Source organism: Semicossyphus pulcher, unplaced genomic scaffold, assembly GCF_022749685.1.
Source record: "Semicossyphus pulcher isolate SPU_LCO1_2020_fin unplaced genomic scaffold, fSemPul1.0.p SCAF_21, whole genome shotgun sequence".
NCBI lineage: Eukaryota > Metazoa > Chordata > Actinopteri > Labriformes > Labridae > Semicossyphus > Semicossyphus pulcher.
The window spans coordinates 429,498-452,500 of NW_027211695.1; the positions used below are offsets into that span (position 1 = coordinate 429,498).

Genomic DNA, 23,003 nt, shown 5'->3' on the forward strand with positions numbered 1-23,003 from the left:
AGACTTCTTTGTTAACCAGAAACAGCTGTTACAGCTCTCCCTTCTAACCCACCAGACTCCATTGACAAAAAGGGGGATTTTACTTTGCAGAACACAGGAGTTGCTGGTCGACTGCTGCCTCGATCTGTTTGTTTTATAATGGGTTACACAAGTATTGTGTTGGATCTATAACCACAAACAGCCTTTAAACTACTCTTTAACAATGCCACCAGACTCCATTCAGAAAAACAGTAACTTTACCTTACAGACCACAGGAGTTGCTGGTCTACCTCTGCCTCCATGCTGCTAGTCTGTTTGTGTTACTGTGTCTTTCACAAATATTGTGTTGAATCTGAACTAACCGTTTAAAACACAAAAGTCACACAATAACTCAAACAAACTAACCTATTGAGGCAGCAGTAGACCAGCAACTCCTGCGGCCTTCAATGTAAAATTAGTGTTTTTCTGAATGGAGTCTGGTGGCATCATTAAAGAGTAGTTTAAAGTCTGTGTGTGGTTAAAACAATCATCTTCCTCTGTAACAAAAAGGTCTATCTCTGTAGGGATCTTTTCTGTCATGTTGTCACACACTTAGAAGAACAATCTGAGCCTGTCAGTGGAAACAACAAGAACTTTTCGGGGACGAACTTCTAAGGATGATGTTGCAGCCAATACAGCCAGTTTTCTACTGGAGCAATATAAAAACTTTTTGCACCTCTAAGTAATTAAAAAGCTAAAATATGTAAAAGATAAAAACAGGGCCCAGGCTTAAAAATCCCCTTTAATGTAATGTACATGTTTGTTCTTTGGCCCACAGGCAGCTGTGTAAACAGCGTTACCTGCAACATTTGCAGAAGTGATTTCCTTTTCTTAATTTAATAAATTGAAACTGTGCCAGTTCAATTTCCAAACAGATGATGTTTTCCTTTCATTATATATTTGTCTTCCTGGAAGGCAGCTTCATTTTCTCTCTTTAAGAATTAGTTTTGCTCTTATGAGATTATGTCCTACCAGATGAGGAAATTGCTTTCTTCATAGCTCTGCTTTCCAGGAAATAATTATTGAGGAGAGAATAAATCTCAGGGTTTGATCCAGAGGGTGCAATTGCAATAATGACCTCCTGAAACATAAAATGTCCGATCTGTAGAGCTGTTTCCATGGGCTGAAATTGGCAAACAACAGAAGTAAACGTGCAACACCAGCTCGTGTCTGTACTCTAAGAAACAGATGGATTATAACAGAACAAAGGAAAGCTGCTCTGAAGTGTTTGGATATCTAAACGGATCATGCTGATTAAAAACAGGATAAAAATGACGTACGGAAGCTGAGAGACCAATATTATCATTACACCATGCAAAGAGAGCTGGAGCTTTACTGAGTGACTCTGCTGGTTTTTATCAGCAGATAAAAATGGATGTGAAGTAAAAACCTTGAGAAAGTAAACACGCAGGGTCATTGTCAAGTTGTCTGACATGTTGCCCTCCTACGTTGGCGTCAACCTTCAGGGGGCAGCAGTACTAAAGAAGCTTCACACTGCCCCCTCCCAACTGGACCAGAGAACAGACTGTATAATATAAACATATTAACCTCTCTGTCGCCCCCTGCTGGCTGGCTGCAGTATAGCTCATAAAGCCCGCCTCCTCCATGTTAACAGATGGGACATGAGTCAAACTATAAAATCAAAATACACGTCAAATACATTTTTCTCAAACATGGTTTCTGTCTTTATAGTTAGTTCTTATCATGCTGATTTATGTCACAGTGTTAATTTTTCTGACAAGTTTACTTTTAATTAGTTATTTGATGCTGTGAAAAGGGGGTGTGGCCTCATGATTGATAGCTCTGTGGACAAATGGGGCTACTGCAGCGTTCTGTTCCCGAGTAGCAGAGTAGAGGAGGAACGGCATTTCATTTTTGTACGAGGATGAGGAGACGCGTCGGCCATCTTTATATACAGTCACTGGCTCAGAGTAACACATATGTGAGGCTCAGATCTGAAGCTCAACAGCGCCCTCCGTGACTGGATGCTAAACTTCCTGACAGTCAGAATCTGGCCTGACTCTCAATGATGGCGTCCCTCAGGGCTCTGTGCTTAGCCCACTCACGTTTACTCTCTGCTCACAAAGAACAAGGACACGGTTCATGTGTCCTGAATGTGTGCTCGCGATTGTTGTGTTTTGTTTCTGCAACACATCAGTTGGAACGAGAGTGGAGATGCCAAACGTGATTCACGGACGAGCTGACAGCTAATCCCACGTCATCTGTCTGTTCTGGCTCCTTCAGCCAGCACAGGCATGCCCAGCCTGACGTCAGCTGGCATTCCTGGACCTACACACACACACACACACACACACACACACACACACACACACACACACAGGCTTCCATACTCTCATGTTCAATCTATTCTCAGGATCTGTGTATAGGTCAGCTCCCCCCCAGCAGCACTTTACCAGCTCATTCTCATTCCACCCTTGTCTCCACCTCCTCCTCCTCCTCCGCCTCCTCGTGTCTGTTTAGACTTGAAGTGAATGAGTCACACTTGGTAAGCCCCATCTATCAGTCTATCAGTCTATCAGTCTATCAGTCTGATCAGATATAGTATTCACCTGAGAGTTTCCCCTAATGAACACAAAACCACAACAGCATCATCCTGTTCTTCGATTCGATTCGATTTTAGTCATTTAGAGTCATTATAATATCAACCTTATGATAATGAGATGCTTTATTCTAATGACAGTTTTCATCCTTTAATGTGATCTGAATTTATCTTGTGCTGGTGACGTCATCTGTATCCGGTCTGAAGCAGATATTCACGCTGATGGAAAGTTCAATGACTGCAGTGTTAGTGTTAGTTACGTCTCCTCTCGCCGTTCCTCCTCTACTCTGCTACTCGGGAACAGAACGCTGCAGGAGCCCCATTTGTCCACAGAGCTGTCAATCATGAGGCCACACCCCCTTTTTACAGCATCAAATAACTAATTAAAAGTAAACTTGTCAGAAAAATTAACACTGTGACATAAATCAGCATGATAAGAACTAACTATAAAGACAGAAACATGTTGGAGAAAAATGTATTTGACGTGTATTTTGATTTTATAGTTTGACGCATGTCCCATCTGTTAACATGGAGGAGGCGGGCTTTATGAGCTATACTGCAGCCAGCCAGCAGGAGGCGACAGAGAGGGGTTGGCTTCTCTTTATGGAGCTGTCATGTCGGCCATCTTTTATACAGTCTGTGGTTCTAATAGTGAGACGTTTTGTCTTGATGAGACAGTTTTAATTAATATTGATCATGAGATGATTTTATCTTTCTATGAAGACATTTCCTGATCGAATGACTTCCTCTGTAGTAAACAGGGACGTATCGATACCTCGCAGAGCAGTTAAAAGTCGATACATAAAAGTGACGAGTCAAATCGATAAGATGAAGAGACGAATCGCGAGACGACATCACGTCTTTGCGTCTGTAGCTGAATAGAGTGAATGAATAATTTTACCATCACAGTTGTGCAACAGTCACATGGCAGGACTGTCATCGTTATTCTTTCTCGGTACAAAAGGAAAACTGGCCCTTCCTGGTTTCCACGACCTCAGCAGGAAGAGTCACTCTGATATCACTTCTTGTGCAGCCCTTCATCCGAGCATCAGAGTCTGTGGCTGGGGCAGCGTCTGGAGGAGGTGGTGGAGGTCGCTGCTGCTGTCACACGCGATGTCGCCTAGGTTACACTTTCAGGGTTTTTCAGAGTGTCTTCCCGTCAGCAGCGACATCTCGTCCTGGTGTTAATGCTGCGGTCACATAAATGGACCGCAGCACACACGGCGAGAGGCTGTGTGTGTCAACAGGAAGTAAGAGCCTTCGTTTCCTAAAGTTACCGTCACCTCCTCACGCTGACCAAACATACATTTGAACGCTGTTAGAAACGGTCGATGAAATGCTGAGTAAATAACACGACTGCAGCCTAACAGAACATATGTTTGCTTGTTAATGTATACATGAGCATTACGGCTCACTGCATTATCTGACAGTCTATAATGTCAGTGTCAGGATCGTATCGGATCATGAGCGTATCGTTACATCACTAAATGTAAAAGATTCTTTAAGTATCAGAACAAGACATCTTCTATCCTTCAGACTGTGTCCGATCCTCTCTCCATCATTTCATCTGAACTCTCTTCTGTCTTTTCATCACTTCCACAGAGTGTAAACAGATGCGTCTACCTGGCCGTGTTCCAGCACCGTCCCAGTGGAACCAGCCCGTATATAAAATAAACTTTATTTCCAGTAAGATTCCCAGTGACTCCTCCGTCGACAGAGCGCCTGCTTCCTGCGTCTCTGACCTACATTCTCTGCTCCAGACCGAACTTTAAATAAACACAGACTCTGCAGCTCTGTGGCCTGTGATACTCTGAGACTCCGGCTCAGGCTTGGTGTACCGACTGTGTGTGTGTGTGTGTGTGTGTGTGTGTGTGTGTGTTTAACATCGGCCACATTCATCTCAGAACTTCTTCTTCGTCTAACTTCCTCTGTTTGTCTCCTCCAAAAGCCCAAATCATCTGTTTCTGCTCTAAATGAAACACCTCCTGATTACCTGAGCTGAGTCCACAGCTCTGTAAGAAGAAGAACATAAATGTACCTTCATCCTGAGCATCCTGGCTCACCTGCTCTGTTTGATGATGTTAGTGGCTGAATAATCGATTACAAAGCTTAAAAAACAGAAAATTGTTCAAATGTGTAACTTGTTTTCTCATCGTGTGTTTTTGATTTTCATTATTAATGATATAAGTGCCTAACAAGGCAGATTGTAAAAAGAGGCGGGGCTTTAGCTCTCCTTCTATCATCACTTCACTCTTACTCTCCTGATTCACGCCCGTCTCTGCAGGAGGAGACGGCGGACGGTGTTTCAGGTGTCAGAAAGGTAAAGAAGGAACGAGAGAAGCAGACTCACTGATTACGTTCCACTTGTAGCACCAGGTGGAGGTCGCTGGAGGAGAGCAGTATTTCCCCTGTGACTGGGTGCTCCTCCTGTCGGGTGAGAGAGAGAGAGAGAGCGGGTCAGGGAGGAGACGACCAACAACATATCAGAAACACAGAAACAGAGGTCACACAGGTCACACAGGTCACACAGGTCACACAGGTTATTAGCTGCTTGGACGAGGATCATCTGAAGCGGCCTGGACGATGAGATGTTACACAAACATGGGAAACCTTTTTATATCGGCTCACCTGGAAATCTTTTCAGGGATAACTGATCAACTCTCATCACAACCTGTCGGAGCGTCACGTCCGCTCCAGTCAAAGAGTATTCACACAGCACATTTAAAACGACCACAGAACGTGCTGCTGAAAACACGACCAGATGAAGACGAGAGATGAGAAAGAGAAGAAGAAAACACAAAGCATCAAACGTCAGGATGTCGAGCTACGATCAAGATATGATCACGTCGGCTCCTTCACAGTCAGAGGACGCGCAGCTGGACCAGATCTACAGCGACACACGAGGACGTTCAATGATCCACATGTGATGGATTTGATCGCTGGTACCAGACCAGGATGTTAGAGCCTCTAAATGTTGGTCCAAATGACTGAGATCAAATGTTTTGTCAGCTAACTGCTTACTTGAGGGATTGTCTCTCAGCTCCAACGTGACAGAAACAAACACGTTTCTAAAGCACAGCGTGGTCTGTAAGTCTGATCAGACAAACTGATGTCTTGGTCTTTGTGTGAAGAAGGAAACATCGAATGATCTCTTCCTGTTCCAGTTAGGAACCATAACTATCAGATGATCTGACGTGCTCACTTCTCTGTGCAGCTTCTTCCTGTGTGAAACTGAGAAACTGATGAAATTCTGTTAAACTGATTCTGCTGATTGAGCAGCAGCACTTCTGCGAAACGACACAGAGCTGAAGACAGCTGTGAAACAAACAAGAACACAAGGTCAAGAGGTCAAAGAGGTCAAAGAGGTCAAACACTGAGTCAATGCAGGGTCCAGAGAAGATGCACTGAGAGCAGCTACATGTGGAATTATAAACACAGCCCTCAGGACACAGAAATAACCCGCGCTGCTTTTACACACACGCAGAGTGTGACACAGCGTAAAGTCTTTACAGGCTCCACGACACCTTCACACGTCCTGCAGAGAGCAGCTGAGTGTCTGTGGAGCGACGCTGCACGCCTGCGAGGCCTACAACACGATCACACAGACGCTTTCTTTAACCGAACACGCTCAGCGCTCAGCGCTCAGCGTGGAGGTGGTGTGTTTAAAGACACGACGGGCATCGGGGCATCTGTGTGTCTGTCACTTCAGGCTCCGTCTCGTCAGAGATAAAAACCAGAACAAAGTATCGTTTACCAGGTGCATCAATATTTCAGATGTTCACCCGACACCGTCACGTTTCTGATCATCTCTTTCATCTTCTTTATTATTTGTGATGCAACTGATGCAACCGTTTCCCTCGGGACGAATCAAACACTCTCCTCTCTTATCAAATCGTGTGCTCCGTCACAATCTAAGCATCAAGTGGGATTAGCAGAGAGATTGCAGCTCTAATCTGTATTCAGTTTCTCTCTGCAAACAGAAACAAGCCATCTTTAATTCACACTGCTCCCTCCATCATTAAACACAGAGTGACTCCCGCTCATCAGGCGCTGTTCAGTCGGGAGCGCCTCCGGCTGGAACAGAGGCTCGGTCACGGCAGGGTCACACCGAGTGAAGTGGGAGGTGTGAAAACAGGGACAAGGTGTGGAGGGACGGCGCTGCTGACAGGCTGAAGGAGGAGTGTGAGGGCAGTGAGGGAGGTGTGAGCGGGAGAGGAGCATTAATTGGACGAGGAGCGGTCAAAAAAGTGTGCCTCTACTCTAACGAGGTGCTTACCTGACAGATTTCAGCCGCGCTTCCACAGCACGAAGTTCTACAGGAACTCAGCATGAGCTTTATTTTTAAACCCTTTGTTAGGAACAGGTTAGGAGGTTTCACTGAGGGAACCAGGCTCGAAACAAAGTCCTGGGATTTACCCACCAAAAGGTTCCTGCTAGAAGGATAGCACAAGGACTGTGGAGGTGGGACGTGCAGGGCTGAACATATCTGATTGGTCGCGTGCTCACAGCACGCACAAAGCTCCGACCGACCGGCTGCAGGAACATTTAATATCTTGAAAAGCAGCTCCTGAATGACAGGAACATTTGGGGGGTGGGGCTTCCAGCACTGAATTCTCTGATTGGTTGGATACTCACATTATTGTTCTTCAGCCACCATGTTTACTGACTCGGATCAAATCAAGCTTAATGTTTCTGCAGCGTCGCAAAAGTAATGCTGCCTGTAGCGCCCCCTACGGGCCGGGAGCACTTCCGTTGTGTCGACTGGATTTGCAGCGTTTTTCTTCTGCGTGTGTAACTGACTTTCTGGATGCAGCACGTTTGATGTTCGTGCATTTGTTGCACATGTTGTTATTGCAGCTCGTTTCCGTTGTTGCATTTGTTTTAGACTTTTGCACGTGTTTCTGAATTTCTCTGCTGGACGTCTCTGCAGACTGCTGTGGAGCTTTACTGTGAAAGGTTCAGAAAGGAGAAGTTCACAGCTCTCAGTCTGACGTCCTCGTCGGCATGATTTCCTCATTGCTCAAAATATGAAATGACCGGTTTGTCTCCCTCGTGGAGCAGCGTCTCCGCTTCCTTCCCCCTCGCTGCCTCTCTTCATATCTGCGGGCGAGCATCTCAGAGTGATCGGCTCACTGCTCTGCTCACTCAGTTTGTTGTTGATCTGCACATTTACTGATCAAACGGCTTCAGAGAAAAAAAAAAAGCCTCTCATCCCTCAGCTGCGTATGTCGATCTTTCACAGCCTCCTCTGGTGTTTGTGCTCGCAGTGATTCGGGCGGCTGCTCGTCGTTTCTCGAGGTTCAGCAGCTTTAATCTTCACGCCGCTCCCCCACCGGCTCAAACACAACATAAAAGTAATACCAGGATAAATACGTCTAAACTGTGTGTAGAGACGTGTGTGATCAGGTCTCACTGTCAGTCAGAGACTCTCTGAGGTTTTAAACATCTTTAAGACGAAGGCAGGAGAGAAACGGACCACAGGTATTAACCCTTTAAACTCTGTCAAACGCCTCACATCTGTAGGATCTGCCCAACCTGTTCATCCTGCATACGCTGCAGCCTGCTGATACGTGATTGGTCGATACTACTTGGACTACAAACAGACTACAAACAGGAACCAGAACACTTCCTGTACTAAAATACAGTTGCGGGCCTACACAGAATCTGTAAGTGGCGATTAACTACGATATGATCCCGAGCAATCTGCACATGATGCACGTTTCTGACGTCCTCTTATCTTCTCTGTGACATCTACTTACTGCAACACTGTGTACATGTGTTTGTACGCTAGCTGCATCTGAAGTTCTGTGCAGAACGATGATGCTGCCACTGTTTCTAACCTCGTGCTCCTCCCTCGTTCATGGAGCGTCGTGCTCCTGCAGAAACATCTCCCCTCACTGTGTTCTTGGTTCTTTGTCTCTCGTTTTGGGAGGCACTTTGTTCCTGCACCGGGCTGAGGGTTACATTAGTTTTAGTCTCACACACACTCCTCACGTAATGGTTCCTTTGTTAGAGACACTCGGTGCAGAGGTGTTTGTTTCACATGTCTGTTTCACCTGTTTGTTTCACATGTTTGTTTCACATGTCTGTTTCACATGTCTGTTTCACGTTTGTTTCACATGTCTGTTTCACATGTTTGTTTCACATGTTCGTTTCACATGTCTGTTTCACGTTTGTTTCACATGTCTGTTTCACATGTTCGTTTCACATGTCTGTTTCACATGTCTGTTTCACCTGTTTGTTTCACATGTCTGTTTCACATGTTTGTTTCACTTCTGTTTCACATGTCTGTTTCACATGTTTGTTTCACATGTCTGTTTCACATGTCTGTTTCACATGTTCATTTCACATGTTCGTTTCACATGTCTGTTTCACCTGTTTGTTTCACATGTTCGTTTCACCTGTTTGTTTCACATGTCTGTTTCACGTTTGTTTCACATGTCTGTTTCACATGTCTGTTTCACATGTTCATTTCACATGTTCGTTTCACATGTCTGTTTCACCTGTTTGTTTCACATGTTCGTTTCACCTGTTTGTTTCACATGTCTGTTTCACGTTTGTTTCACATGTCTGTTTCACATGTTCGTTTCACATGTTCGTTTCACATGTCTGTTTCACCTGTTTGTTTCACATGTCTGTTTCACATGTCTGTTTCACCTGTTTGTTTCACCTGTTTGTTTCACATGTCTGTTTCACATGTTTGTTTCACATGTCTGTTTCACATGTTTGTTTCACCTGTTTGTTTCACATGTCTGTTTCACATGTCTGTGTCACATGTTTGTTTCACATGTCTGTTTCACATGTTTGTTTCACATGTCTGTTTCACATGTCTGTTTCACATGTTTGTTTCACATGTTCGTTTCACATGTTTGTTTCACGTGTCTGTTTCACATGTCTGTTTCACCTGTTTGTTTCACCTGTTTGTTTCACATGTCTGTTTCACATGTCTGTTTCACATGTTCGTTTCACATGTTCGTTTCACATGTCTGTTTCACCTGTTTGTTTCACATGTCTGTTTCACATGTCTGTTTCACCTGTTTGTTTCACCTGTTTGTTTCACATGTCTGTTTCACATGTCTGTTTCACATGTTTGTTTCACCTGTTTGTTTCACATGTCTGTTTCACATGTCTGTTTCACATGTTTGTTTCACATGTCTGTTTCACATGTTTGTTTCACCTGTTTGTTTCACATGTCTGTTTCACATGTCTGTTTCACATGTTTGTTTCACATGTCTGTTTCACATGTTTGTTTCACATGTCTGTTTCACATGTTTGTTTCACATGTCTGTTTCACATGTTTGTTTCACCTGTTTGTTTCACATGTCTGTTTCACATGTTTGTTTCACATGTTTGTTTCACATGTCTGTTTCACATGTTTGTTTCACATGTCTGTTTCACATGTTTGTTTCACCTGTTTGTTTCACATGTCTGTTTCACATGTTCGTTTCACATGTTTGTTTCACATGTCTGTTTCATTAGTGCAGCACTGACGGGCCTCTCACTTCTTCTGTTCATAAATAACTTTGTCACCAACAACAACTGGTTTCATGTGGAGGAGGGAAGCTCTAGTTTGACTTTAGTTTGATTTAAATAGGACGAAGCTGCCTGCCCGTCGTCACGCCCTTTAACCACACATAATGTAAAGTGATGACAGCATCCACATCAGTGAAACAGGGAGTCTGACCTTACTGTCGCAGAAACAATGACCTCTGACCTCTGTTCTTCATTTTAGATTGAACAGGACACAAAACTATCTCTAAGTGTGGGCTCAACAGGGCCGGAGCGTTTAGGAAGACATGGATGCAAGTTGGAAAGTTCAAGAGGCTCGATTCATCAAGAGAGACGCTGAGAGGGAAACAGGAAGAGAGACATGCAGCACAGGAGGGATGGAGAGGGATGGAGAGGGATGGAGAGGGATGGAGAGGGATGGAGCAGGATGGAGAGGGATGGAGCAGGATGGAGAGGGATGGAGAGGGATGGAGCGGGATGGAGAGGGATGGAGAGGGATGGAGCAGGATGGAGCAGGATGGAGAGGGATGGAGCGGGATGGAGAGGGATGGAGAGGGATGGAGCGGGATGGAGAGGGATGGAGAGGGATGGAGCGGGATGGAGAGGGATGGAGCGGGATGAAGCAGGATGGAGAGAGATGGAGCAGGATGGAGAGAGATGGAGACAGCAGCATCAGATGGAGCTCCGTCTGTGCTCAGTGAAGCAGACACACACAGAGCCAGAGGACGCCTATTAGACGGATCAAAGCTGGACTAATCGACACGCTGAGAACCTGATGAGAGGCCCTGATGATCCTGAGAGGAGTCATCATCACAGAGTGAAGATCAGTAAACACAGAGATGGGGTGATGTCCCGCTCTTCACATCTGTGATGTCACTCTGGGTTACCACTGTGCTCGATTACGGCCCATCTCGTGCTTTACACTGTGACAGGACACCCACAGTCAGGGACAGTTAAAGGTTACCCACAGTTAGGGCTGTAATGGCTGCAACATCATCCTTCCTAACGTCCACTGAATCGGCTTGTTTCTTCTTTCTTCATCATCCCAACATGACAGAAAGGATCCCTACAGAGATAGACCTTTCTGTTACAGAGGAAGATGATTGTACTAACCACACACAGACGTTACATCGCTCTCTGCAGACACACCAGACTCCATTCAGAAAAACACTGATTTAAGCTCACAGGACACAGCAGCTGCTGCTCTACCTCTGCTTCGTTTGGGTGCTTGTCTTGTATTATTCTGTGTTATAGAAATATTGTGTTTGATCCAAAATAACCCAATCAAACTAAAATAACAAACAATAATTGATTAAGGCAGCAATAAACCTGTAATGTTCTGTGAGGTAAAAATGAATCTGGTGTCTTTGAAGACAGCGATGTAAAAGCTCATTTTTGGTTAAAAATGACAAAGACACCAAACTCCACTGACAGAAAACAGTCAGACAGACAGAAACAGTCATTTAACATTACAAAACGCTGCCTCCACAGCTGCCTCAATACGTTACTTTCTTTGTGTTATTGTGTAACGTTGGTGTTTTTAATGTTCAGTGCTAATAAACAGATTATATGTTTAATGCAAAATAGCACCAACAATCTTACCAATCAAGTTCTTCAAAGTAAAATCAGTGTTTTTATGAATGGAGTCTGGTGTGTGTGCAGAGAGCGATGTAACGTCTGTGTGTGGTTAAAACAATCATCTTCCTCTGTAACAAAAAGGTCTATCTCTGTAGGGATCCTTTCTGTCATGTTGTCACACACTTAGAAGAACAATCTGAGCCGAATATCAGTCAATAAAGACGAAAGGGTTCCAGGACGAAGCCGTCCAGTTGCCATTCACTTTTCTCTCCCCTTTTTGACTCTGAGTGAAACTAGGCCATGAAATCACTGAAGGAGCTTCAGTCGTCGCCGCTGCAATTTCTCCCGATCAGTCAGGCAGCGTGGAGAAGGGCCGGGGAAGAGGTGTGAGAGGACGGCGCTTCAGAGGAGGAGACGATCAGGGCTGAGAGGGTCTGCAGAGGAGGGCAGAGGAGGACGGAGGAGGAGGAGACGATCAGAGCTGAGAGGGTCTGCAGAGGAGGGCAGAGGAGGACGGAGGAGGAGACGATCAGGGCTGAGAGGGTCTGCAGAGGAGGGCAGAGGAGGACGGAGGAGGAGGAGGCGTGAGAGCCGAGGTCGAGCTGCTGCTGAATAACAATCCTCTCCCGTACTGTGACATGAAGAGGCTCTATAATTAATCGGTGTCAAATGTGCATCAAAGCGGCTAAAATTAAACAAGTCTTATTCTGAGAGGAGAGAGGAGAGGTGTAGGCGGGGGGGGGGCAAGGTGCTTATTACTCCGCCCATCAAACCCCGCTGAGCGAGAGTGGGGAGTCGACAGCTTTGAGTGATCTGTCGGGTCGAGAGGAGGCGTCTGGAGCCAAGTATCAGTGTGTCTATGAATACTCGAGCACTCCCATCTTTAGTTACAAACAATACAAGCACTCATGTTTCTGATGAAAGATTATTTCCCATGATGCACCTGGTGGAAATGTAGAAAAAGACAAACAAACAGGAGCAGCTTTGGGCCTCGGCCTCTTGTGTGTGCAGTGGTTTGTGTTGTCTGCTGTGACTGAGGCCATCACGTTAGCTGGGTTAGCATCATGAGCTATCAGGCAGCTAGAGAGGCTAGCTCCCTGCGTCAGACTTTGACCTGAGCCACTGTGTTAGCTCTGTAGCTGTGACCCAATGCAGGGGCTGCATCCTTCAAAGGACGTACACTTTAAATGGAACAGATTTTAGTTTCAATTCAATGAATAGTTGAAGTTATGTGACGTTAGTTATGATAGCTAGTTAGCCAGCTAGCTACCTGTATCTAGGCAACAGGAGCACCTTTCTGTGATGTAAGGGTGGGAACAGCTGGTGACGCAAACAGGAACGCCTCTGTAGGCCAGACCGTCTCGTTTCAGCCTCAGCGTCTACGCAGGCTACGAATGATGCAGCCTTTGTAGGCCGCGTCCTTTGAAGGATGCAGCCCCTGGATTGAGACACAGCTACAGCGTTAGCATGGTGGCTCGAGTCAAAGCCTGAGTGAGGCGTGATAGCTCATGATGCTAACCCAGCTATCATGACAGCCTCAATCACAGCAGATAACAGCTGCAGGAGCTGTGGTCCAAAGCTTCCTGCTTGTGTCCGTACATGAGGCGAGCATCCGACTGTGTCCGACAGCATTTTGCTTCATACATGAAGGATCTGTTGAAGCTAAACGGGAGGTGTTGTAAGTGATGCTCTCGATATAGTTTTGTCTTATGGGTCAGATAAAGAGGAGTTTGTAAAAAGATCTCCTGCTGCCAAAGCTTCACCTGGTTTCACAGGGCATGTAGCGTGTTAGCTTTCTGCTGCAAAGACAATGCAGGCTGCAGCTGTTCTGTTTGCTGAGGTCGGTTTTTAAAGGGTTAAAAGGTCTCGTTTGGTTCCATCAGGCCGAAGGAAAAGATGAACAAAAGCCAGGACACATGCTCGCCTCCCTGTCCTGCAAACAGCCGTCAGACATCAGCACTGTTCCCAGCGAGCGGCTGCTCTGCCTCCAGCTTGTTTGTGAGCCTTGTTAGGGTCTCTTGGCTCTGACGACGCCTCACGCTGAGGCAGACACGGTATCCAGGCTAATCACATGCATCGCAGCACCCAGACCGGCTGCTCCAATCCACTGCGCAGGAATTTCCCACGCAGAATGAAAAACAGACACCAGCGGCTGGCTTAATCAGCAGCAGTCTGTCCAAGAAGGATTCAGAGATGCACGTTATTGTGATGGCACAGCTGGAGGTCTGCGTCGAAGCGAAGGGGCCACACAGAGAAGCCTTGTATTAAAGCTGGCTCTGTTTCTGGAAGGATTCTGTTTGATTACGATGCCAGCGAGCGCCCTGCTTTCCCTTCGTCAACCTTTGTTACAAACTCTCATTTGGGTTCTGCTGTAAGAGACAGCGGGCCTCTTCCAGCCGGAGACACTTTGTGTTCTGCAGATGAATCAGAGGACGGAGACGGAGACGAAGAAGCTTTAATGAGTGAGCGAATAACAGGAGAGATCAAGGACACGACCCTGCAGGAGAGCTAATCACAGATTAAATCCTCACAGAGCGTCGATGGAGTGAAGATTAGGAAGAGAAACTTCACACACACTGTCTCCTCTTTCTAAAGTCTTCTGTCAGACTGAGGCTGTCGTGCAGCTCGGGCCACATCACAGACCTGCAGCCGCACATGACGGCCGCAGATTGCTCCTGCTTCTCTGTACAGACAGGTTTCTGCACAGCAGCCGCCCTGTCACACAGAAACATCTACAATCACAGGTTTGTCTGAGAGGAGCGTTTTGTGGAGCTGGACAGAAATATGAGCAACCAGAGGGGGAAACACAGACGCTGCACAACAAGCCAGACAATCTGCAGCCCAAAGCCAGAGAGGCGACTTCTCACAGCCAAAATAACTGGAATGCAATTACTGAAGAGGCGTCTGTGGGACGGTCCAAGTGTGCACACGTTCTCTGTTAACCCTTTAAGAGCAGACGTCCTGCAGGCGCCTGTCAGGGCTCCGTCTGCACATCATGCACCAACACTGAAAACGATCACAGCTAAAAGCCTCCAGTCGTTTCACACTTTAATCTTCTCAGTGATTATGTTTTCTTGATGACATCATCAGCTGGCTGCTGAGTGCGGTAAGCTCATTCTCTTTGCAACAGGAAGCGAAGGTGTCGGTCCTTTGTGTCGGCGTGTTGCACATTTGTTGATGATGTCATTACTCTTTGTCACATGCAGTTTGAAACACAGTGAGGACGCGTGGGCGTCAGGCTGCAGGAGGTCTGTGTGCATGATACTGTTTGAATCCAACAAACAGCCATCACAGCTCGAGCACAACAAAACTCACGGGTACAAAAGCACGGACATAAAAAACCTCCCTCCAAACGCAAACGCTGTCATGAGAAACGCCACGCCAACAGGCGGCGCTAGCTGTGTCCCAATCCACGGGCTGCAGCCTTCGAAGGAGGCGGTCCACGGAGGACGCTCCACTCACAGCCTGCGAAGACTGCAACCTGAGTTTTACAAAAGGTCCGTGTTCAGTGACGAAAGGTCAGAGCAGAGAAAGAGCTGCGTCTGAAACATGTGTACGTGTGGACGTGACCTCTCTGTGGACGTGCACGCCGTGTGGACGTGACCTCTCTGTGGACGTGCACGCCGTGTGGACGTGACCTCTCTGTGGACGTGCACGCCGTGTGGACGTGACCTCTCTGTGGACGTGCACGCCGTGTGGATGTGACCTCTCTGTGGACGTGCACGCCGTGTTGCTGCTCTACCTCTGTTCGTGCAGAGATTCAACTTCTCTCTGGTTTCATTCGACTCTGATTCAAACGGTCAGCTTATAAACACACAGCAGTGAAACTGAAGAGTTAGAAACACAACGCAGTGAAATGTTTGAGCACACGTTCACCTCCTCCTCCCTCAGTGACCTCTGCCTGCCCTGACTGATGCTATAATAAATAAAGCCTCTCTGTTTCCTGCTGTTTCATTAGTGTGCTGTGTGAGAGCAGCTCCGGCTCATTGTGTCATTATTTCAGACCTCTGTGGGATTAACGCCTCTCTTGTTTTCGTCTCTGCAGCTCCACATTTCTCCTGCAGACAGACGACTCTGCTGAAGCACTTAGCTTTACTCCGTCATCAGACGCACAACCAGCTATCTCTGCAGCCGCTTCTAAAGACATCAAACACAGCTGGAGGACATCTCAGGCTTCAGGAGAACAGCAACAATTAAAGGAGGGAGGGAACGTCCTTGAACGTCCTTGAACTCCCCGAAGGACGAAGATGTGAGGCTGATCTCTGCTCATTATTAGCATCTTAATGTTGACGAGAGACGGAGCACATCTGTGACGAGCAGCTGCTCTCAGATTATCACAACAACTTTACTTCCAAACAGTTTCATTTCATACAAATCATTTCCATAGAAATCAAACGCTCTTCCCTCGGACGCCCCGCTCAGTGTGACTCACCGCGTGATATTTCACCGGGCGCCTGCACAGCGTGACGCCTCTTTTAAGGAAAATGAAAATCCCTTTTTTTCACCACTAATAGTTCTGAGAAAACGGCTCCTCCTCCAACAAGCAACAAACACACCCGATTAGAGCCGAGGGAGTCGTCGAGTCGTCTCAGGACAGAGCAGGCAGATTCAGTCTCCTACGATCTGTGACTAATCATCTGAAGCAGCTCCCGACTGTGTTTCACGTCTTCACACTGCTGACGGCTTCAGAAGACAGAGGCACCATGGTGCATGATGGGACTTAAAGGGGAGTTATGTTCGGGTCTGAATGACCAACAGGTACGACACATGTTGGAATCACTACAAAACAGGAATCTACCTGGCAGAGAAGGGGAGGTGCTGGTCTGCTGCTGCCTTGAGAGGTTGTCTTTGGGACGCTTCTCCGGCTATGGATGATGTAGCCTGACAGCTAACGAGCTACATTAGCTCGTTCTAAACCCGGGGCGATATGAGGACAAAGCCATCGTCTTTTTTAACGGCTGAATTGGTAACGAGACAGTAAGCAAAGTTACATAGTAACCTGTGTTACATCGCTCTCCTCGAAGCCACCAGACTCCATTCACAAAACACTCGTTTTAGCAGACTGCGGTTGGTTTGTCTCCCGCTGCCTCACCGAGTAACTTTGTTTGTGTTGTTGTGTCTTTGGTGTTTAACGTGTCGAGGTTGGACTGAAACAGGTTTGTGTCAAATAACAAACAAACTACTTTACACATGCACGCCTCAGCACACGCACATACTGTCCCGTCCATCCCTCCATCCATCCCTCCATCCGTCCGTCCGTCCGTCCCTCCCTCCCTCCCTCCCTCCCTCCCTCCCTCCATCCGTCCGTCCATCCATCCATCCCTCCCTCCCTCCCTCCCTCCCTCCATCCCTCCATCCATCCATCCATCCGTCCATCCATCCATCCCTCCGTCCATCCATCCGTCCATCCATCCGTCCATCCATCCGTCCCTCCATCCATCCGTCCCTCCATCCGTCCCTCCATCCATCCATCCGTCCCTGCAGCAGTACATCAGTAACTCCTGTCTTCTGAAAGGTAAAATCTGTGTTTTTATAAATGGAGTTTGGTGGATTGGAAGATTCTGATGTTAGAAACGTAGCGTCTAACCTCATCACAAAGCATATCATCATTCTGACACCTGACGTTCCTCTGATCTGGTCCATTTGCTGCCAGTCATTACGCTCCATAACATTGTGTACCTTTGGTTCAGACTGCAGAGTAAGTCAAAGCAGGCGGAGGTGTGCAACGTTCCACAGCTCCTCTTTAAGTGTCATTTATTAGCTAAGAAGTGAGTCACTCAAAGTGTCTCTCCTCTGCATGAAATGTTTTTGCAAATGGACACGGGCGGCTGGAAGAAAGCCGAGCTGCTGTTTGTAACTTTTGTCCTCTATCGTCTCTGAGAGCTCCTTTGTTTACCTCTTTAATATTCACCTGGAGCCGGGCGCGATAAAGCGCGCTCCTCCAAAGCCACTTACAAATAAAGAAGCTGTTAGGAAAGTAAGTGTGAGCGATTGACGGAGCGCTCTGCTTTCAGGGTAATATGAAAATATCTGTGCTGTCTCCTGGCCGGGTACTTAATCCAAACACACCTCACTACTTACGGCTCAAACACATTTAACAGTCAAAGATGTGGCCTACTTACAGTGAACTGCATTACCAGCTGCTACAAACCCCCACAGACAGACACCTTCTCCACTTATTCAGCAGCTCCGGACTGAAGCGAGGGAGCAGCAGGCTGAGCCGGAAGAGCTCCGCTGAGAGAGGCTGGATCATGGATCATCTGCTGCTCCAGGCCGGAGACACGCTGCTGTTCTTATTGATACACCATCAGCTGGTGCCAAAGAGCAACTCTGTGACTGAGAGCATCTGATCGACCCTGAATACAAAAGAGTTTCAGTATGAGCACAGACAGGAAGGTTCCAGAAACACACGAGTCATGTGATCACGACACTCAGAGCCACAGGAAGTCAGAAAGCATCAAACAAACTTCTATATCGTCTCGGTCTGTTCCTGAGAAAACACCTCTAATCAAGAGTCACAGAGCTGGGGCTCTTTAGGTCCGTCTCCTTCATGGCTTTATGGTTCACCAGCACGATTTCACTCACACGGCCTGCTGCTGCTGCTGCTGCTGCTGCTGCTGCTGCTGCTGCTGCTGGGGTCATCAGGGTCATGAAGCCAAACTGGATGTGAGAGCAGTAAAACAAAACTCTTCACTTAAGGAGGCTAAACAGCCACACAGTTACACCTCAAACACACCAACAACAGACAGATTTGTACACCTGGCTGCAGCTTAATCTGCCACGCATAGACGTGCAGATCGCTCGCCTGCTTGGATCCACCTTTACATTCACCTTTTGGCACAGAGGACGGGACAGAGCCGAGCCGGGGTGAGAGAGCGTCGTCTTATCTCCTGCTCCAAATTGGACTCCATCACTGCTCAGATTATGAGCTGAAGCGTGCCAAAGTCAGAATGCATCGACACTGAGCCGCTGCCAGCGCGACAAAGGGCTTTAAACAACACATTCAGATGGAAGTGAGAGTCTCACAGGTGTGTTCCTGCCACCTGTGTGTAAAACAGGCTGCTGATGTAAGGTTGTTCAAACGTTCAAAACATCGATACTTTTCCGTACCACGTGTTGTCGACAGCGACAGGGAGCGAAGACGTCACGATGACGCAGAACAGAAATAAGAAATATTTTCCCTCAAACGACTTAAAGGTAAAGTAACGAGTTCAGAAGTGTTTGTAGTGTCAGAAAATAAACACTTAAATGAACTTCTTGTTCCTCATCACCTCTAATAAAGAGATCTCATAAAGAAAGCAGCCGTCTGAGCACCTGGGCGCGTCGTACCTGTGCACAAGAAAAGCTTTATTTACACCAGCAGTCGGGCTCGTCTCTGACGCGCTCTCCTCTCACACCGAGCAGACGCACAGAAACCAGCTGAGGAGATGAATTTCAAAAAGAAAGAGATGAAAGCGTCCCGTGAGAAGCGCATTAAAAACCACAAAATGACTCTCTGATATACGAGACGGGTGAAGATGGTTTCTGGTATCCGTTCCTTCCACCTGCCGGCCCTCCAGCCGCAGCTCACAGGTGAGACTTTCCACTTTCATTTCTCAATGAGTGGCCTCGGGCCGTAAAGAGGGATTCAGAGGGGAGCCGAGGGCCTCGGGGGATTTGATCTAGCACGAGTAAATGAGCACCGGCATGGTTAAAGAGGCGGCTGGGTCCTTATCGGAGACTGGCAGGCTCAATTCCCCGGCGCAGACATTGTGGGATGTAAAGCGAGGAACTCCAGGTAGCAGATTGCTTTTGGGGCCTAAGAGGAAGTCCATCTTCATCTCCATCCCAGGCACTTTGTAGCACGTCCAAACGGATCGCACACACACACACACACACACACACACACACACACACACACCGCTCTCTGCTAGCTATTAGCACCTGACGTCCACCTGGCTCAGACCCGCAATTAGAGCCTCCAAGTACACACACACACACACACACACACACACACACTTCCAGAAGTGGTAGGCAGCTGGAAGACGAGGAGAGGATGGATGGAAAATTACTTCCCAGGAATGTGTGTGTTATTCCAGAGTCAGAGTCGAGTTGGCGAGTTTTAAAGCAGTTGTATAATTTAGTCTGAAAGTGAAACCTCTTGTTAACCTAAAGAGTCAGGTTTATGTGTGCCCAATCAGAAAGGAGACAAACAGGCTTATAAACTGTCCTGTTCGTTTATCTGAAACCAAAACCACCAACTACTGAGATTTAATGACATTAAACAGGTTGACAGGAAGCTGAAACAACTACATGATGATGCAGGTTTGTACACAGTCTGTGTCAGGTCTGTCTGCCAGAGGACAAGCCAACAACTTTAAAAGTGCTTGTTTTTTGAATGGAGTTTGGTTAGACCATTTCTGATGCAACGGATGACTACCTGACTATTTTGTTGCAACGAGTAACGTGGCACGTTAGTTCTGCAAGTTACTGAGTTACTTTCTCATCAACAGTAATCTGTGACTGTAAAATAAATCAGCGTATTTCTCTTTTCCTTTTGTCGCCACAGAAACAGAAACTCCCTGAAGCTCTGTGTCTGTTTCTCTCCTCCTTCTTGGCAGGTCGCTGCGTACCTGCAGAAGGTAAACACAGCTGTGTCAGTGCGCATGTGTAGCTGTCAGAGAGGACAGCGTTTACTTTGTGGAAATATTCACATTATTCTGAATGTTTGGGTGAAAGGGACGAGAACAACATGACGGTGAAATGTAAGCTGTGTGTGGAGGAGAAGTGCTCGTCAGCTGTGAAGAGCTCGACTTCAAACGTGAAGAAGCGTCTGCAGCTAAACACAGCTCCACAACACTGGTGGGACTAAGAGCCTGTGTTGTTGTCATGGAAACAGCTGTGCCTAATACTGTATGCCTCTGCCCAGTTCACTGTCAGACTGTTAGCATGATAAAGGTTAAAGGTTATACTGCGTCTGTGAGTCCTGTTATCAGGCTGCAGAGTTACAGATTATGGGCCGTAACCGAGGCGACGCAGAGACGGCAGAGTCGACACATTCACAGGTAGACGTGCAGCAGGCTGCACGCCGTCCTGATGATGTAACACACATGTGGAACGACGCGCAGAGGGGAGTTAATGTTTGGGAACACAACAGTCATCTAACACGTTACTTTCCTCAGGAGGAAACGCAGCAATGTCACCAGTTACTTTAAATGTAACGTTACCAACACTGCCTGCGACACCAGTGTGATTAAAGAACATATAAACTTAACCGACCCTGTTTGAAAGGATATAGCTGCTGTCAGTGTACGGCCTGGGTCAGTAAACACATTACACATTAGCAGCTCAGATATATATATATATATATATATTGACTTCACCAGCAGGACGGACGTGTCCGGATCACGATGACGTTCAGTTTGTGCAGCGCCTCTCATCCTTGCAACTCTGGCCAATAAATGTTTGATGACAGCAGTCATTAAGTATTCTGCCTCCACTTAATACTAATTCTAATTACTAAAAACTACTGACATTTTTAACATCATGATACATAATGAATGTGGAGTTAACAAGCGTCTCTTCAGGTTTACATTATCAATAATTTAGACACACACTGTGAATATAACTCAGGCTCCAGAGAGCAGGAGGGAACGCAGCAGAAATAGAGCTTCTTTACAAACCGGCTCAAAATGTGTCCAAGTCCAAATGTGTGATTTCTGGCGGTGACCTCAGTCTCACTCGTCACGCAGCAGAATCCAAATCTGTGCTCGCATGCTTTCAGCGTGACACGGGTCATTACGAGAGAGCGTCTTTCCAAGAACACAACACAAAGAGTCGCTCTTAAAGGAGCCGCGCTGCAGCCGGAGAGTCTGCATGGTTTAAAGAAGCCTTCAGTGGAGCAAACACACACCTGATGGGTGCTGTGCTCCGTCCAACAGATCCACTGCATCATAAAGAGCCAGGGTCAACCTGTGGCTCTCTGTCACAGTGTCACCTTTAAAATAACTGCACACAGGGTTTATCACACTTTACACTACACGGAAACATACGGGCACCATGACCCCAGCTTCTCATTGCTCTGCAGAACTAACAAACACAGCGGTGAAAAGGATAAAGATATATAAACACATGCCTCCATGATCAAAGTGCTGGATGTGTTAAAACCTTTACAAATTTGGCCTCAACTGTAAAAATGCATCTCTGAAATCAAAGCTTTGAGTCTCACGACACTTTGCACACGCAGCCAACAACGCTTGGCCTGAGGACGATGCTAACGCTAGGTGTAAACAGCTGCATAGCTAGCATGTGACTTTTCCTTTGACTGAATAGTTGAATTGATTACGTAATAAATATCTCAGCTTAACCAAACCCAGTATCAGGAAGGTTTAAAGAATCTTAAACAATATACATAACAATACAATATACAATATTCTGAATGCTGACAGTAAACAGACTCTACATGACGAAGGCTGCGATCTCAGTGACTCTGAAAAGATCGCAGGGAAAAGATTGGCTGATGTGCGTTACAGCATACTTCACACACAGGTGCATGAAGCAGGTGGATACGAGTCGGAGGATGGGGCTGTATGTCAACATGCTTTAGCTGCAGCAGTAGCAGGGCTGATGGTGCGGTGAGGCTGCAGCCGCTCTCAGAGTTCAGCCTGATAAGCACGCAGACGTAGACAGAGACGTTAAAATGCTCAATTACAGATAAATGTGATCACGTTCGTCCGTCATGTCGTCCTCTCTGCCTCCCTTCAGCCGCCCTGTCCTCGTGCTGTAATCTGATTGGCTGTGGCCCAGACAACAGTTATTAAACCAATGTGTGTTTGACCCGACTGCATCAAGAGGTTTGGAAAACAGTTGATGATGAGCTCGGCCGCTGTTACTCACCGAGTCATCGTGTTGGTAAAGTAGTTTGTTGTAAATGTCACCTCTTCCTGTCTAACCCAACAGAGCTGTGTCATCGTTAGCAGCCGAGCCGCGCTCACACAGTCATCTCACAAAGTGGTGTCACAATCACATTAGTCCTCGAGCGAGGTGGAGTTTAAAAACACGCTGAGTGTGAGTGGAGACGTGTCCAACTGTGCCAACAACAGCCCAACTTCTGCTTCTCGAGCTTTCATCCACAGGAAGCTCACATATCCAGCTCCTCGAGGCGGACCAGGGCCCATTGTGAGGAGCTGTTAGCTCGGGTCAGTACCAGGGTTTCTCTGAGTGGCAGTTTCACTGTATCTAGCAAGTCACAGGTGGGCTGAGATCTGTCTCACTACAGCGCTATGAAGCCACGACAAACAGATGTTACTGAGATTTAATGACAATAAACAGGCTGAGAGGATGCTGAGAGAACTACATC

General features: G+C 46.8%; 1 protein-coding gene across 2 annotated transcripts in view; it reads right to left on the reverse strand.

The window, feature by feature from the left end:
* The window catches only part of adam19a (ADAM metallopeptidase domain 19a), a 171,399-nt gene that overhangs the window by 79,150 nt on the left and 69,246 nt on the right, over positions 1–23,003 (reverse strand). Inside the window, exon 3 of one of the 2 annotated variants that reach the window (XM_069671980.1) lies at positions 4,929–5,005. In XM_069671980.1, coding sequence (XP_069528081.1) covers positions 4,929–5,005 — 77 coding nt within the window. The remainder of the gene's footprint in view (positions 1–4,928; positions 5,006–23,003) is intronic. The other variant, XM_069671981.1, reaches the window with a different exon arrangement.